Source organism: Kogia breviceps, chromosome 2, assembly GCF_026419965.1.
Source record: "Kogia breviceps isolate mKogBre1 chromosome 2, mKogBre1 haplotype 1, whole genome shotgun sequence".
In the NCBI taxonomy this organism is placed as follows: domain Eukaryota; kingdom Metazoa; phylum Chordata; class Mammalia; order Artiodactyla; family Physeteridae; genus Kogia; species Kogia breviceps.
This window is the reverse complement of record NC_081311.1, coordinates 1,183,211-1,201,355: the sequence shown is the minus strand read 5'-3', so window position 1 is coordinate 1,201,355 and position 18,145 is coordinate 1,183,211. Positions and strand designations below refer to the sequence as shown.

The 18,145-nt window shown below is 59.5% G+C and overlaps 1 protein-coding gene across 40 annotated transcripts in view; it reads left to right on the top strand.

Annotated features, from left to right (window-relative positions):
• JAKMIP3 (Janus kinase and microtubule interacting protein 3) overlaps nt 1–18,145 on the top strand; it is a 109,650-nt gene that overhangs the window by 45,640 nt on the left and 45,865 nt on the right. For 35 of the 40 annotated variants that reach the window (XM_067023886.1, XM_067023915.1, XM_067023908.1 and 32 more), the window contains 2 exons: nt 2,580–2,808; nt 16,516–17,013. In XM_067023886.1, the coding sequence (XP_066879987.1) occupies nt 2,674–2,808; nt 16,516–17,013 (633 nt within the window). In that variant the 5' untranslated portion in view covers nt 2,580–2,673. Of the gene's footprint in view, nt 1–2,579; nt 2,809–16,070; nt 16,104–16,515; nt 17,014–18,145 lie in introns of those variants that run through there. The other 5 variants (XM_067024021.1, XM_067024025.1, XM_067024007.1 and 2 more) reach the window with 2 other exon arrangements.

Sequence of the window (18,145 nt, the reverse complement as noted above, 5' to 3'; positions counted from 1 at the left end):
CCCAGCATCATCCAGTCTCCGTGCAGGCGGCCCCGCCTGCTGTGACCTGTGACCGCCATCCCTGCAGGGTCCGTGCTCGGCCCTTGGCCCGTCAGCTGCTGTGAGGGCCCACCCTGGGCGGGCAGCTTGGGCTTCGCGGGCGGGCCTGAGGGTCTCGGCCAGGGAGGGAGAGCCCTTGGCAGGGAGCGGTGGGGCTGAGCCCTGGTGGATGCAGCCCCCGAGCGGATCCAGGCCCACGCTGGGCAGACAGGGTGGTCACAAGGGCCCTGTCCAGTGGGTGCCCGCGGTGTCCTTCTCAGACGGCCCCGCTGCGGCCCCTCGGGCTGCGCTCCCGCTGGCTAATCACGGGCCTCCTCGGACGGGAGCACAGCCCTGGCACGAGCCGGCTGAAGCCCCCGGCGTCCCCGAGGCGGAGGGCTTTGCAGTGCCGGCCGAGACCTCACCCCTCCCAAGGCCTCTGTCTCCCCTCCGCCCGCCCTTTCTTTCTCCCGGGGTGGCAGGAGGGACACGGAAGCATGTGTTACGTACATAGCATCCGTGAGACTGTATGTAATCGTTGAAGCTGGTGCTTTGTGGGTGTGGGGGTGTGTGCGGCGAAGCCACGGGGTGCAGAGAAGCACGTAACGGGGACCAGGGGACCCCGGAGCTGCCCGGGCACACGTGGCCTCCACGTCACGGGAGCCCCGTCTCCCTCTAATGCGGGCGGTGGCGCCCGTGGGGTTGTGGTGGCTCCGTCTACCAACGTGCTCGCTCTCCGAAGGCTCAGAGCGGACGCGTTCAGTGCAAGTAGGATGCGGGGGGGGGGGGGAGGGGGAGACCCCCGCGCCGCCCCCCAGAGTCGCCCTGAAAAGCACCCCCCGAGGAAGAGCCTGGCCCGGGGAAGGGGGAGCGGCCCTGGACGCCCTGCCTGGGCCGCGGGCGGGTGGGACCCCTCATGTGCTCCCAGCGGGCTCTGGGGAGACTTCCTTTGTCTACATTCGTTTCCATAAATAATGAGTTCAAGACACTTACCGTATTTGTGCCCAAACGGATGTTGGAGAAAACTGTGAACTTGCCTTTAGGGAGATGCCAGGCTGGGGCTGAAGATCCACTACTGCGTCGAAAGCTCTCGGTGCTGGGAGGCCAGGGCCAGGGTGGAAGCCACTCAGCCCCTGGGGGTCTGAGCCAGCCAGAGCTGACGCCGTCTGCGTCGAGCGCTTGGGAGGAAATAAAGGTGGACTGTGTTCTGGACCAGCCGGAGGCAGGATGGGCAGTGCAGGGGCCTGGCTGAGGGGGCGGGGCGCGGAGGGCCCCTCAGCTGCCGTCCAGCGGGGCTCCCCACCTCCGGCATCTCCCTCGATATCACCCCGCCCTCCGTTACCTGTTAGACGGCTGCTGATGCTGCCTCTCTATCCGGGAAAGGCCCGCAGGGTTTCATTTAAAGATAAGTAAAGAATAACAAGACCATTTTCAGAAAACATCACGTAAATAACAGCTGGGGAGGACCGCAGCTGGTGAATTGCACGGGCGCTGGGAATTCACTGTGATCTGTGGCAGGACACGGGGAGGTGGGAGGGTAGGGCCGGAGGGCTGGGTCCTGGCACAGTTGCTCGTGAGATGGCGTGGAGAACAGGCCGGAGAGGGTCACGGGGGGGACGTGGGGCTTGGTTCAGGGTAGTCGCTGTGAGACGGGGCCCGGGGACACTGCAGGGCCCCACTGAGTCCCCACTCACAGAAGGCTGAGGGCTGGCTGGCGGCACGGCCCCCCACCCAGAGCTCCTGGCCAGTGGTCCCAGTGGTCCCCCAGGACCTCCCAGACCAGGGCCTCCCAGACCAGGCCTTGAAGAACCTCACCAGGTGGATGGGACCCGCTGTGCACCTCAGCACGGGTGTCTAAAGCACAGGATGGAGGCCTTGGGGGACACTGGGGGCACTCTTGCGTCTCTCTGTGTGGGTGAGGAAACTGAGGCACGGGGTGTCGCAGGGAAAGAGTGCAGAGCAGGACTCAGCCTGCCTCCGCTTTTTCATCCGGGCAAAGTTGGTACATATGCACCCATCTCCCACACTTGCGCTGGCGCCAGGACACGGGATGGGGGAGGGGCGGCCCCAGGCCTGGGGGCAGCGGATTCGGGCACACGGCTGGGTGATGGATGAGCCGGCCCGGGGCGGGGCGCTGGCTGCCAGTGGTCCAGGGCACGTGCTCACCCGCCGAGTTGGCTCGGGCACCTGGGCTGAGGGTGTGACCCCTTCCGAGGTGAAGTTTATAGGGGTCCCAGCAGCCACTGCCTCTGGTGTTTCTAACCCACTGCTACCGTCAGGCTGCCACACACCCTTGTATGAAAGGCGGGCCTCAACTTTGGGTCCCCGGTGTCTTATTCCAAAGAGGCAAAGAGCAAACATTTATTAAGCGCTGGTTACGTGTGAGGCAGGGGACTTGCTCTTGCTCCGGTGGGGGGGGTCCCCGTCAGGGGTGCTGTGCAGCGCGCAGAAGGCCGCTGCGGTCCTGGGCTGTGACCTGGCGGGCGGAGAGTGAGAAAATGTAGCGGAGCCCCGAGCTCAGGCCGGCCGCAGCCTGCTCACCAGGTGTGCTTTCCCTCCAGGTGAGTGAGAAAATGTAGCGGAGCCCCAGCTCGGCGTGCACAGCCCAGCCCAGACGAGCGGCCGGCCCCGAGCGCCCCTCGGGCCACCCTCACCATGTCCAAGAAGGGCGCGGGCGGCCGAAGCAAGGGGGACAAGGCAGAGGTCCTCGCGGCGCTGCAGGCCGCCAACGAGGAGCTGCGGGCCAAGCTCACCGACATCCAGATCGAGCTGCAGCAGGAGAAGAGCAAGGTGGGCCCCCCGTGCCCCCCACCGCCTCTCCACGCCTTCCTGGGCCCCCAGCGTCGGCCCAGAGCGGGGTGGGGCCAGGTCTCTGCAGAAGTGCCAGCCCGGGTGGCCCCCGGGTCCCAGCGGCTCTCAAGGCAGCTCGGGAGCACAGACAGCTCTGGGGAGGGGGCTCCAGACCCACAGGGGAGCGTGCGGACATGGGCCTGACCCCGCGGGAGCAGCCCTGGTCCTCAGCGTGTGGGCCAAGGGGCCTTGTCCGACCACACCGTCCCTGGAACGGTGCTGCTTCCCGCTGAACTGTTCACGGTGGAATTTAACCCAGATATAACAGCCCCAAAGCAAACAGCCAGGCCCTGGGCTCAAGGCTTCCGGGTGTTGGGAGGCCGCTCTCCTAACCGACCCACTTGGAAACGTGGGTCCCAGACCCCAGCCGGCCCTACCCGGGCAGCCCTGTGATGACCCTTTGCCCTGACATCCAGCCCTCGGGGGTCCTTGCAGCCTGCAGGGAGGCTGGGCTTGTGCTGCAGCTGAGGGGGTCCTGGCCAGAGGATGCCCTCCTCGCTCAATGCCAGACCAGGCCCGGGGGGCCGTCCCCTGACCCACACTTCCCTCCCTCTCTGTCACCCCTGTCCTCTCCTCGCTCCCCACCCAGGAGCCCCTGGGAAGTACATGGGCTCTTGGGAAGGAGATGCAAAGAAGAGAAAATCTGGGGAGAGGGAGGCGTGGGGAGGGGAGAAGCCCAGGGCAGGCTTCTCTCCCGGAGGGTTTGAAAGGTCCCTGGCTGTGGCCTGGCCAGCATAACAGCCCCCCAGCCTTGCCCTCCTGGGAGGCCCCGTCGAGGAGGGAGTCACAGGAGGTGGGGGCCAGCTGCTTCGCAACCTCCTGGTTAAATCACAAGAGGAATGGTATTTTGTGACATGTGAGGATTATATGGAATTCAGATTTCACTGTCGGTAGATAAGTCGTTAGGACCGAGCCCCGCCCGTTCCTTTTACACATCGTCTGCAGCTTAGTAACAGCAGCGCCAGCTGAGCCACAAGGCCTGAAATACTTAGCGCGTGGCCCTTTACAGAAAAAGTGTGCCAGCCGGTCCTGGTCACCTGCCTCCCTCCTAGGTCCCCTGCTCTGTGAAAGGGGACAGAGACAGCTCCGGGCACAGGGCCTCCAGCACGGGTACTAGAAGGCGGCTGTCACGGTGACCGCGCGGCCGCTCACGTGGCCAGGCCACCTCGCTGGGCCTGCAGGAGAGTCAGAGCCTGCTGAGTGCCCATGGTGAGGACCCAGGGAGTTGGGGGGCATCAGTGTCAGCACCTGCTGCGTGCCAGGTGGTCGCAGAGCCAGCAAGGACAGCCCAAGGGGCCCCGACACGCTGCCTGGCCGGAGCACGGGGCGGAGGCACGGACATCAGTGGCCTGTCCCCGGACGCAGAGCGTCTGTTCCGCGCCCTGGAGGCACGCGGGTGCTCCGAGCATCTTGTCCTGAGCAGACTGTAGGGGCTGCGAGGCCGAGCATCGGACATCACTCTGGCCCTGCCCCTCCCCCATTTGCAGATGAAAGAGACGAGGGGCTGACTTGTTAGGAACCTAACGATAATGCAACCCTTTGTTTTACTGGGTAAAAATATAATAGCAATTGTCTTTTCAATGCAAAGAAACGCCATGTGATACAAGTCACTAAGTAATAGTACTTTTGCCCGAATCTCCAGATTCTGTCTACCATTGACAGCAGCATCATACATATTCCATGTGCAGCTTTATCAAAACCATCCGGGGCTTCCCTGATGGCACAGTGGTTGAGAGTCCGCCTGCCGATGCAGGGGACACGGGTTCGTGCCCCGGTCCGGGAAGATCCCACGTGCCGCGGAGCGGCTGGGCCCGTGAGCCATGGCCGCTGAGCCTGCGCGTCCGGAGCCTGTGCTCCGCAACGGGAGGGGCCACGGCAGTGAGAGGCCCGCGTACCGCAAAAAAAACCAAAAACCATCCATCCTGCGGCAGCCCAAGGGGGCATGTGCCGGCCCCTGGCTGGCCAATAGGCCGAGTCTGGCCAGGTCGGAACTTGCAGCTCTCCCTGGTGGCAGACAGGAGCCCTGGGCCTGGCGTCAGAGGCCCTGTTATTTATACAAGGTGTACTTACTGTCTTTTGATACTTACTGTCTTTTGAGAAGATGATATAACCTCTTGGTTCAAAACTCCAAAGGAAGAGAAGAAAAGGCCCAGCATCAGGGAGCCTCTCTTCTTCGAGTCCACACCCCAGGTCACCTCCCAGAGGGGTTCAAGTTACAGTTTCTTGAACGCACCTGCGTGTCTCTTTTTAAAGCATAAATGACACACGGCTCTGAGTCCCTCTTTCCTCTTCCCTTCACCGTGTGTCTGGGAGGCTGGAGCTCTCGAGGCTTCCTTCGCCCCACTCACATGGTCCAGCACGTGCGGCAGCCCCGTGGTGAACACCCCTGTCTGCGTGTCCTGGACCACACGTGCAAGAGCGTGTGTGATTGCAGTGTAACAGTGACCACAGCAGGGTCCACAAGAGTGCAGAGGGCCCTTCAGGGAGGTGGACGCAGCCGGAAGCTCCAGGACTCAGATCCACGTCGAATCCACGCTGGGCTGGGTTTGCTGCCCGAATGCAGGTTGCTCTGGCCTCACCAGCCTGTCAGCATTCCTTCCTACAGGCACCCCCTTTCCCCCGGCTAGAAAAGGACTCTGATATCTTTTTTACCTCTGCCTGTGGTTCTTTCTAGTTAAGGCCCCTTAGGCTGTGGTTTCCAGACCTCACTGTGCATCAGAGCTTCCTGTGACTCTTGTTGAAAACACAAGAAGACCCTAAAAGACAACCTAAATGGGAGAAAATATTTGCAAATGTTATGAGCAATAAGGGTTTAATATCCAAAATATATAAACAGCTCGTACAATTCAACATCAAAAAAGCATACTACCTGATTTTAAAATGTGCAGAAGAACTGAATAGACGTTTTTCTAAAGAGGAAGTGCAGATGGCCAACAAGCATATGAAAAGATGCTCAACATCACTAATCCTAAGGGAAATCAAATCAAAACCACGGTGAGATTTCACTTTACACCGGTCAGAATGGCCATCATCAAAAAGAACACAGATAACAAACGTTGGTGAGGATGTGGAGAAAAGGGAGCCCTTGTGCGCTGTTGGTACGAAAGCATATTGGTGCAGCCACTATGGAAAACAGTACTGATGTTTCTCAAAAAACTGAAACAGAACTACCATATGACCCAGCAGTTCCACTCCTGGGTATATATCTGGAAAAAACCCACCAAAAACACTAATTTGAAAAGACACATGCACCCCAATATTCATGGCAGCATTATTTACAATTTCCAAGATATGGAAGAAACCTAAGTGTCTGTCAACAGACAAATGAATAAAGAAGATGTGGTACATATATGCACAATGGAATATTACTCAGCCATAAAAAAGAATGAAATGTTTCCATTTGCAGCAACATGGATAGACTTGGAAGGCATTATGCTAAGTGAAATAAGCCAGACAGAGAAAGACAAATACCATTTGACATCGCTTATATGTGAAGTCTAAAAAATACAACAAACTAGTGAATATAACCAAAAAGAAGCAGACTTGCAGATGTAGAGAACAAACTAGTGGTTACCAGTAGGGAGAGGGCAAAGGGGAGGGTCACGATAGGGGTAGGAGATTAAGAAGGACAAACTATTATGTATAACGTAAATAAACTGCAAGGATATATTGTACACCACAGGGAATATAGTCAATATTTTATAACTATAAATGGAATATAACCTTTAAAAATTGCAAATCACTGTATTGTACACCTGTAACTCAGATAATATTGTACAGCAACCATACTTCAATTAAAAAAGGAGAAGAGAGGAAAAACCCCAGAGGCCCATGGCCTCACCTGCAGAACTGAGCTCTCCGAGCCCCAGCTGCTCTGAAGCCTCCACTTTGGGCTTCGCTGCCGAGAGCTACCTCCCCGCAGGGTAGCCGCCAGTCCACCTGGTCCTGCTGCCACCCCTCCCTTCTCCCCGGCCCTTCTGCCCCCCTCCCCAGCTTCCTGGCTGAGCTGGAGCTGGGCTGGAGGGAACAGTGCCCCAGGGGCCGAGGGGGAACGTGCCATCCCAGGGAGCGCGGGCCTTCCTGCAGAAAGACACACCCAGGTGGTGTAGTAGGTAATGACCCCTCATTTCTTTGCTCAGCCTCCGGGGCCTGTGGCTGGCCCAGAGCAGGTGTGGGGGGCAGTGGAAAGGAGCAGGAGGGATACAGGTGGACCAGGAACGCAGGCCTGGCCACGAGACCTGAGGACATTCTTTGAGCCCCTGCGTCATTACCTGCCCCTGCCCGGCCCCCCGGCTCCCACTGTGCCTCCCAGCCAAACATCATTTCAAACATTCTAGATGTTTTTTAAATTGTATTTATTTTTTTATTTTTGGCTGTGTTGGCTCTTCGCTGCTGCACGCGGGTTTCTCATTGCAGTGACTTCTCTTGTTGCGGAGCACAGGCTCTAGGCGCACGGGCTTCAGTAGTTGTGACTCAGAGGCTTCAGTAGTTGTGGTCCGCAGGCTCTAGAGCGCAGGCTCAGTAGTTGTGGCTCACGGGCTCAGTAGTTGTGGCGCACAGGCTTAGTTGCTCCGCGGCATGTGGGATCTTCCTGGACCAGGGCTCGAACCCATGTGTCCCCTGCATTGGCAGGCGGATTCTTAACCACTGCGCCACCCCGAGTCCCAACATTCTAGATTTTAAAAAGTGTGTGTGTGTGTGTGTGTGTGTGTGTGTGTGCGCGCGCGCGCGTGCGTGTGTACAGGTACCTGCCACCCGGCATTAGCACGTGCTGTCATTTTGGATTTGAAGATGAATGAGCCAGAGGCTGGCAGACCCTCTGCCCGCCCTTATTTCCCCCCACGGTCCTGGCTCCGAGCCCAGCCTCGCCCCACACCCACCAGGAGGCCTGGGCCTCCCTGAGACCGAGAGCAATGGCGCTGGTCCCACGGGGCAGCCATCATGAGGATGTGGGCTCAGACATGGGCTCAGCTCACGTGAGGTGCTCAGTGGCCCCTGACGCGGCACCCAGGGTGGGGGTCTTCGGTTTCCGTCCCCCCGACGGGCGGTGAGCTGGGAGCAGCACCTGGCTTCTTTCCCAGCGCAGGGCGTACACGGCGTGGGAACGGCCTGCCGTGCTTCCTCTTCGGTTCTTGCCTGCGTTTCCCTCCTCTCCCTACCGTCAGCCCAGTAAATAGACGATGCGTCTGTATTATCCTTGGAGTCTCTCCCGGGAGGGCGTCTCCTGCTGGGGCCACGAGCAGGGCTGCACCAGGACCACAGGCAGCTCCCGGGGAATCTCCTCGGTTCTGTCTGCTCAGCCTAGAGACGGACGCTTTACCCCAAACATGCGGTGGGTTGGTGGTGCCGACGCCCTGGCCAAGTGGGGAATAAGATGCGAATTCGATCTTTACGGCAAATGCTAACAACGTCCACCCTCGCCGTCCTTCTGAAGTCTTCGCATGTGTTAATGTCTTGTTACAACCGCAGGACAAATGTGTGCGGCCAGCTCCGTGGACTTGGAGCCTTCCGTCCAGCTTCCAACACATTCCAGATGCTCCTGCAGCACCCAAGGAGGAGGGCCTGGTTCTGGACCTCATGATGGAAGTGGGTGGACGGCCGGAGGGACCCTTCCCCGGCCCCCAAGGGCCTGGACAGAACAGGGGTGGAGGCTCTCATGCCCCAGGGCTGGTGAAGGCGGCCTCAGGACCAGGCGCCAGCTCCCTCCTCTTCCTTATTAGGGACTCAACACCTCGTCTTGCAGGTTGCGGTTTCCAGGGTCAAGAAGGTCCCTGTGGAGCACAGAGAGACGCCAATGTACGCGGCAGCCGCGGGCTAAGTGTTGCGGATTTCAGGCCCGTGGTTAGTTCATCACCGAGGAGGACGTGCAGGAATTGAGACTTGACAGCGAAGAGTGAAATTATTTAAATAAAAACATGCCTCTCCTGCTGCCAGGGTGCTGCAGATAAGTGGGACCACCTGGGATGGAGCCCCTTCTGAAAAGAGGGAGGAGCTTAGCAGGGAGAAGCCTCTCGGAAGCTCCGTCCAAGTTAACGCCACGTTGTCTTGAAGAGGGGGAAGTACTGGGGTCCTTGAAGTGGAAAGGAGAAAGAATCATAGCGACATGACGCCCCTGTGTCTCCGTCACAGGCTCAAGGAGGCTCCGGCTCTAGGCTGGGCACAGAGCACCCCCGCTGCCCGCACCCCTCAGTCCCTCCTACAAGCCGTGCCCCCAGCTTGGCCTGGAACCGTGTGTGAGGAACAGAGCAGACACACCCAAGCGTTACACCTGCTGTTACGAAACACACTAGTCCTAACTGGGAGGAGGGGACCCCATGGGGGGAACCCTGTGCGGAAGTCCGGCCAGCCCCCAGCTCCGGGCCGTGGACGGCCGCTCAGGAAGGACTTACTGAGCACTCTGCCCCCAGGACCACGTGCGGGTGGAGGGAGACATGTAAGAAACAGGAACTGGGCAGCCGGGCAGGGTTCCAGGCCGACATGCTGGGCGGTGGTGTGGGCTCTCTGCTCAGCAATCAGGGAGGCCCTCCCGGAAGAGGTGGCCTTAAACCAGCCGGGACAGGGGAAGTGAGGAAGTGAAGGTGGGAACGAGGGCGCTCCCGTAATGCAGCCGGTGGCCAGGAAGGGCGGCAGGAGAGGTGGCCCAGGGGTCAGGCCACGGAGGGCCATGCAGGTGGGAAGGGCCTAAAAATGTACCGTCTGGACCAGGACATGGGAGAGAGACGGAGACCCACAGGGGACCATGAACTTGGCTGGCAGCTGCCTTCCGACTAGGTATGTCCTGGTCACCAGCTCAGTGTATTTCTTACCGTTAAGTCATGTGAAAAAAGTGTGAAGGTCATTGTCTTTCCAAAGCTGGTGAGGTGGGTGATGTAGATGCCAGCGTGTTGCCTGTTTCACAATGAGGAGGGGGTACAGCGGGGAAGCCGAGAGGGGGAGACGGAGAGCAGGGAGAGGATTCCTCGCCAGCAGCGGGAGGCCCTGTGCACACAGGGCTGGGGCCCGAGGGCGCTGGCACGTCTGCCCTGTCCCTGGAGAGGAGTGGGTGGGATAGCACAGGAGCGATCTCCAAACCCGCAAATCCCAGTTACGCCCCAGACTCCTGTGGGAAACCCCTCCCCCCCACACACACACCCTGGCATGCTGCGTCCTCACAACAGCTCCAGGGGGCAGGCCACAGACTTCCACTTCTCGTCTCTGCGGGCAGAGCCACTTGGGACCTCGTAGACAAAAAACACTGCAGAAAAGAACACACCGAAAAAAAAAAAAAAAGGAGCAGAGGAAGAATGCCTCCCCCTCCTGCTGATAACCTGGGAGACCGAGAAGCAGGACCAAGCGTTCAGGAACCAGGCCCAACGTGCAGAAGACCACAGGCAACTCCCAGCGCCAGGGAGCGTGTGAGGCCCGTGGGGAGTCAGGGGCCGCACCCGTCTATCCAGAGGGAAGCGCTGCTACACGTGAACCGGGAGTGCGACTGTGCCCTTGTGCCGTCTGCACGCGCGCCTGAGCCGGGGCACCTGGCCAGGGAGGGGCAGGGACAACACCAAGCGGACCCCCCAACGCGGGCAGGGCTGCGGGTTCTGCTCTAGTGTCTGTTCCTGAGATGGACCCGATTGTAGAGCAGTCGCTGGCGGTTGGCAGGAGATAATGTTTCTAGGAGTAAGACCGCAGAGGAAAACATCCTTTTTATTTATTTATTTATTTATCTTATTTATTTTTTATATAGCTGGTTCTTATTAGTCATCCATTTTATACTTATTTGTGTCTACATGTCAATCCCAATCTCCCAGTTCATACCACCACCACCACCCCCCGCCCCCCGCCACTTTCCCCCCTTGGTGTCCATACGTTTGTCCTCTACATCCGTGTCTCTATTCCTGCCCTGCAGACCGGTTCATCTGTACCATTTTTCTAGGTTCCGCATATATGCGTTAGTATACGATATCTGTATTTCTCTTTCTGGCAACCTTCACTCTGTGTGGCAGTCTCTAGGTCCATCCACATCTCTACAAATGACCCAGTTTCGTTCCTTTTTATGGCTGAGTAATATTCCATTGTGTATATGTACCACATCTTCTTTATCCATTCGTCTGACGATGGGCATTTAGGTTGCTTCCGTGACGGGGCTATTGTAAATAGTGCTGCAGAGAAACGGGGGGTGCATGTGTCTCTTTGAATTACGGTTTTCTCTGGGTACATGCCCAGTAGCGGGATTGCTGGGTCATACGGTAGTTCTCCTTTTAGTTTTTTAAGGAAGGAAAGCATCCTTGCTGGTAGAAAAGTGATGTGTCTAAAAGCCTGTCGTAAGCAATGAAATAGGATCCCTCCCCGGGGCACTGTTTTATCCATTCAGCTTAAACTTCTGTAGGCCCCTGAGCTGTCTCCAGGGCCCTGCACGTTTGTTAACTGGCCTTTGAGAGCTCCAAATGTTTGCGGCATTACAAGTGGTGGCCGTTTCCACCCAGGAACGGGTGTTCCACGGACCGCGCCAGGGCCCTGGGACCGCGAGGTGCACCCAGCTGCCCGGCACTGAGCGCGGAGCGCAGGGCCCACCTGTGGCCCGTCCGACGCTGCCATGAAAGAGGTGCACCTTCTCTCTGCAGCTTAAATCAGCAACAGGACAATCTCAGCGTTGACACGTAATTTGATTCTGATACCTTCTCTTCTCGTGAATAACATCTGACAACGTCGACAAACAGCACCTCCATTCTTTCTGGTCAGTAGTTCGTCGGTGGAGGGCCGTGTACCGGGCTCTGTCTTCCCGGCACCACGACCGCCGTCGCTCTCAGGAACGTCCCGGTCAGGACTGTGCGTGTGGCCACCCTGTCCTGTGACGCCTGCTCTGTGCCAGCTGTGTGCTGGTCTCAAGCCGGGCGTGGTCCATCCTCGTGGGGCTGTGGTCTGGCCTGAGCGTTGAAGCCAGTCTTGACCAAGGATGGTAGCACGGCAGTGTCCGCCGCTGCTGAAACGGCCGACCTGCGAGCTGCCTGGGCCATTTCTTTCTAAGAGCAGGTCTGAGCCATTTGGCTAGTTGGCTGGATGGGGGCCCGCCGTGCTGGTGCCCCACCCGCTGGGAAAAGGCTGCCCCGGCCTCATGTGGGACTCGCCAGTGCGCCCCCGTCTCCAGCCCCAAGGTTCCTGTTCGGTTTCCAGGTCTGCCCTGATGCTGTCTGAAGTCCCCTGCTCTGCCCCTGAAGAGTCCCAGGCCCAGCCCCCATCCCTCCCACTTCCCACGGGGCCGCAGCACCAGGGCCTCCGCCACGGGCTGACCGCAAGGCCCCGTGAGGGGAAGGCAGGAGCATCCATCAGAAGCACATCCGGACGTCCAGCCATTCCATACGGTCGGGCTGCCGTCTGTTTTCACCCGGCAGAGAGGCTCGCTGGGCCTCACGGGATGGGACCCGATTCCGGGCCCACGTGAGTGGGGGCAGGGCATCCTCAACCCGTTTATTGGACGCTGCGGAACAACTGGTTTTAACTGTCCTTCTCACATATTTCACAGTCCCAGAGAGCACACCACAGCTAGGGTTCCACAACCCATGTGTGCATGTGAATGTACACGTGTCTGTGTGTGTACACACGTGTACGTGTGTGAGGACGGTTGTGCGGACGTGCATGTGCGTGGTGTGTGGGTGTGTGTTGGGGCCTGTCTGGAGTGATCAGCAGGACTCACGGGCCTGGCCCCGTGTTCCTGGGGCTCCCGCAGCCCTCCCAGCTCTCCCCCAGGCTTGGTGTTAGACCCCAGGAGTGGAGCCACGACGACTCTCCTCCCTGGCCTCACCTCAGACTCACCTGGACAGGAAATTTAAAAGGAGTCCCGAGGCCCAGGCCGCCCCTTGCCCCATGACAACATGTCATCATTTTGGGGTGTGAGATGCAGGCACCCATGTTTTTTAAAGCTTCCCTGGTGCTGCCGTGCAGCCAAGGTGAGACCCACTTGCCTGAAGGGTCTTTGCCCAGAAAAAGTCTTCTCTGCATCGGAGACTGTGGGTTAATTTCCAGGAGAAGGTCAATGAGAACTTTGGAGTTTGGAGGAGAAGCTGTTTATTCACATGCAGGTTTGTGGAGCAGACAGGGTTCATAGGGAGGAGGAATCCTGACGACAAACCCACCCTCCCTCCATCCTCCCCCTCCCCCTCCCCCTCCCTCCATCCTCCCCCCACCCCTCCCCCTCCCTCCATCCTCCCCCTCCCCCTCCCCCTCCTCCACCCCCACCCCACCCCCTCCCTCCATCCTCCCCCCTCCCTCTCCCTCCATCCTCCCCCCTCTCCCCTCCCTCCCTCTTCTCTCCGACTCCCCTGCCCCCTCCACTTACCAAAGTGAACTTCGCTCTGAAAGGGAAAAGAGACAGGCCAGTCTGTGAACAAGGCAGCAAGGGGGAAACATGCTGAAAGATAATGATAAAAACTGGTGCTTATTTGCAGGAGTTTATGGTCTGCAAGCAGGTTCCTGTGCTTTTCTTACTTCCAGCCTCTGAGGAGGGTACGGTGAGGCTGAGGTTGTCACAGAGCTGCTGGGAGGTCCTAAAAAGTTCTGCGTCATGGAGAGCTGTTTGAGCTCAGGGATCCGGGTCATGTCGGTCGATCTTCAATTTTCTGTGCTTTTTGGGGCCAGGGGCCTTTGACCCCCTCCTCCCCAGCACTCTGTGTCATGTGTCCTCTGCTCACTGCCTCTACTCTGCCCCTTTCCCCCCTCCACCCGCTGGAGCCGCACACCTGCGCACACCCTGCGTGCCCGCCATCAGCCGGTCTCCGTGGCCAGGAGAGCTTGTAGGTTGGGCCCAGACACTAAGGGAAGGAATTCACCGCCCCTTAGCGGACGGAGCCTCAGAGAGGAGAGGAGCGGAGAGCACGTGGCAGAGACAAGTACCAGTGCACTCACGGGCGCCTCCTGGCCGGGCTCGCAGGAAGCCACCGGACTGGTCTTCATGGTCAGTGCATCTGCCAGAACTGCAAGTGAGTGAGCCCAGCTGAGCACCGATTCGCAGCCACAGAAGCATCTCCCGGGACCCTCACTCGTTTTGCTTGTTCTTCTCTCCTTCAGCTGCCAGATCCCTTCCTCCCCAGCTTCCGGTAACCACGGTGGCCATCGTGGAGGCAGGGGTTCCAAAGGGAGCCCAGCCGTGCTGTTGGCTCTGTCAGAGCCAATTGCTCCAGCAGCATCGGGGCTGCTGCGGGGACGGGCAGGGAGGCCGGGAGGCCGGCCCCGTGTCGGCTCAGTTTTCGCCAGGCCTCTCCTGCAAGTCTGATGTGGGCTCTGGCAGACACCTATTCCACAGCAGAGTCACGGGCACCGGGCTGAAGGATAACCCGAGAGGGGTGGTTATCTCCATTTTCACTCCACACAGCTTAGCTCGGGGTCAGGGTTAAACCCCATCTAACCCTGAACTGTTCTGCTGATATATCTCTCTCCTCCACTCTCTCTCTCTGCTCCAAACAAAACAAAGCAAAACACACCTCTGTGATGCACGCTACGTCATTTCTCCTTTCTCTGCTGATTCCCATCCGAGAGGGCGTGCTGAAGGTGGGTGTTACGTCGTCCATCAAGGGGAGGAGCTGGGCTCTGGATCTCAGATGCGGGTGCGCTTCTGGCTCCACCACGTCCAGCTTCAGGACCAACTCTGCCGACCCTCTGCACCCCACCCGCTGTGGGGACGGCAGCGCCTCCCGCCCTGAGCAGAGGCTCCGAAACGGCGCCCGTGGCTACCCTAGAGGGCCACCACGCCCACACGACTGAGAAATACCCCCCTCCAAATCTTGAACTCAATTTAAACTGGACAAAAGGGAGATTCACTTAAATGGAAGATGAATAAATGTCTGTCTGCTCGAGGCTTTCGGCAACAGCCCAGTTCTCCAGGCAGAAACCCAACAGCTGGGCCGGCGCTCACTGCGCCTGCCCCGTGTGCCGCCGGGGACTTGTCAGGGGCCCCGGTTAATAGAGTTTCTGCAAAGCATTGCAGGGTCTGAGCCATCCTAAGGGAAGGCTCGAACCCCACTGGACAATAGGACTGCCCGTCGGGGTGCACCAGCTGAGGGGGGCCGCGTCCCAGGTCTGCCCTAAAGGGGGAAATAACAGAGGACAAGGTGGCCACAGCCCCCACCTGCTCCCGGGGAAGCCGGCCCTGGCAGGGGAGGCAGACAGCTCAGCCAGAGAGAGAGAGAAATAAGGCGCTTCTGGGAGTGACGACTGCTGTGAAGACAGTGACACAAAGTAACGAGGTCGCTGCAGCGGCCCCGGGAGCTCCTGGCCCCTCGAGTCAGCAGAGGCTGCCGGCCGAGACCGCGGGAGACCACTCGCGGCTGGAGCTGGGCCGGGCCGGGCAGAGCAAGCCAGGAGGGTGGCAGCAGGAGCGCGTCCAGGGGTCGTGGGGTCAGAGCCTACACGCCTCTGCCGGGAGAGAACACCAAGCGCGGGGCGTGAGGCCCCACGGAGCGGGGCTGCGGCCCATGCCTCGTTCTCCCGCAAGGATGGGCCCCATGGGTGGCACGGGGTGTTGCAGATGGCGCCCTCTTTCCTGGGGTGGGGAGATGGTGCTGCTTTCATTCTAAACGCACCGGGAGACGGACGGAGAAGAGGGTCACACGGGGCCCCTCGTGGTGAGCTTCGTGCTTCCTGAGCTCGCTCCGTTGAGAGGGGGGCGGTAGGAGGCAGCGGAGTCCTGGGGGCCGTGGGGGGCCGGGGAGGTGACAGACACGCGGTGCCCCCTGCAGGTGGTGGTGGCAGGACTCGCTGACGGGACTGGGGTGGCGTGACCGAGGGTGACAGCCCCGGTCGAGGAGCGTGGACTGAGGACGCAGACCTGTGCGGCTGGGCGGGGGGGGGGGGGCGGAGTGAAGCGTTCCCTCTGGACACATTGAATGTGAGGGCTCTGTAGGGTCTCGGGGTTCTGGCAGGAAGCGAGGGCACTCTGGTGTGTCTGAGGAGGGGTGGCGGGGCTGTGAGCCCAGGCGTGCCTCCGCCGGGCTCCTCCTGATTGTCTGCCCTCGCATCCCACGTAGACCCCGGGGCAAGTCCGGATCCCAGCCGTTCTTTCATGCCGTAAATAGATTCTGAGCGCCGGCTTCACGCCACGTGGTGTGTGGTGGGGTCATTCAGCCAAGGTTGGAGCTTTCGGGTGGAAATCAATCACTCAGTAAAAAAAGCTGAGTGTCCCCCAAAATCTAGACATCAGACATCACGTAGACAGACAGTACAGCCGCCTAGGTCGGTCTCTCCATTTGCCAAGAGTGTCGCAGAAGGTAAGCGAGCCAACATCCCTTTATTCGGGCGGAAGGGGGAGGGGCCGGAGCCATCTGGAGGGCAGGAGCCCGCACCCCCCCTGCTCCCCACGGGCGGTGCCCATTCCTTGGCAGATCCATTTGAGGGGCGGGTTTCACCCTCCCGTGCACCACAGATTTCCGGGGGCCCGTGTGTCTGCGATTTTACTTTCCAGGCTAGTGGGGCTTCCGGGCTTGACGCCTCTGGGTGCATATTCACGCCGGCCTCCACCGGGGCTTGATTCTGTTGTCAAGGCATGTTTTAGTGAGCCATCCGCGAATAGACGGTCGCTCCCAAGCTGGCAAGGAAAACCACCTTTCCCAAACTTGCACTTGGGTTTCAGCAAAAGCGCAGTGTGGCTCACAGACCGTGGGCTTTGCACTGGTCTTGCAGGTCAGCCGGGCGGAGAGGGAGAAGAGCCAGGAGCTCCAGCAGGCGCGAGAGCTCCAGCAGCACAAGAGCGCCGTCCTGCTCTCCGAGCTCAGGGCGAAGCTGCACGAGGAGAAGATGAAGGAGCTGCAGGCCATGCGGGAGACGTTGCTGCGGCAGCACGAGGCCGAGCTGCTGCGGGCCGTCAAGGCCAAGGACAGCGAGAACCAGCGGCTCCGGGCGCTGCTGCGCGCCCCGCGTGACGGCACCCCCGACAAGGTGCGCACCGCGCTTCTGTCCGAGGCCAAGGAGGAGGCCAGGAAGGGCTTCGAGGTGGAGAAGGTGAGGATGCGGCAGGAGATCTCCGAGCTGAAGGGGGCCAAGAAGCAGGTGGAGGAGGCGCTGACCATGGTCGTCCAGGCCGACAAGATCAAGGCCGCGGAGATCAGGAGCGTGCACCACCTGCACCAGGAGGAGATCTCCCGCGTCCGGAAGCAGTGCGAGCGGGAGATCCGCCGGCTGGTACGTGCGGCGGGCGCGGGGCGCGGGCTGCGGGCGGCAGGGGCAAGGGGGCGCGGGGCAGGCATCGCTCCGGCCTTGCTCTCGGGCGGGGTCCCCTGCACAGCGCACCTCACACCCCTACTGTTGGTTGGCAGACTCCAGAGAGGCCAGGCTGCTAAAAACAGCGGGATGCGTTTCAGAACTCGCCACGGTCAGCGCCCCCCGGGGCCGGGCAGGCTGCAGTCCTCTGCCCTCCACCCACCCAGCTCTCCTTCCCAATTCCAGCGCGGCCAGAACAAGGCACCTGCAAAGGAACCCCCCTGTTTCCCGGAAAGGGTTTCCGAAAGGTTCCCCTATCTCACAGCCCCAAGTTAAGCTCAAGCCAGGCAGGGGCTAGTGCTGGATGCCATGAGTCCCACACTCCATCACCAGCAGGCTCTGCGGGCTGTGAGCTCACTGGACCCAGAGAGGCGAGCCCAGAGGCCCACGGCTGATGGTCATGGGCCCCGGGCCCTCCTGACATTCCCAGGCTGTGCACTGTCTGGGAAAGCATCGCCCTTTGCAGGTCAGGAACTTCATCGGGTGCATCCTCCTGGCTCCGAGACCAGGGGCCCAGTATATGCGTGTATATATATGTGTGTATATTTCACATATATATATCTTTCATATTTATATCATTGAAGACATACATGCCCGATAGCAAGAAGACCAATACTTCCCTTTTGAGACCCCCCCACCCCCCCCCGCAAGAGTCCCACAGCTCCAGGTCCGTCTCACTTAGCCCAGTGGGGAGGGAATGGGCGCTGGGGTCACATTCCACCCACCGCATCTCCCGCCCCTTCCACCAGGTGTCGCTGTTGGAAGCCGGTCCACAGGGTGCTGTCCCGCCGGCATCAGGGCCCAGCGCCCCCCAGCCACCTCAGCTACTATTCCCAGAGCTCAACCATATTATAGAATATACAAAATAATTGTTTCCGGTTCCTATGGGATATAAGTGACATACGTCACTGTATAGGTTTAAAAAGTGTACGACACGGTGGTTTGACTGACGTGTACGTGAAACGATTACCCCCGTGAGCTTAGTTACCATCTGTCAGTTCGTGGAGACACAATAAAAGAAAAACCCCAAGAAAATTTAAAACATTGTTTCCTT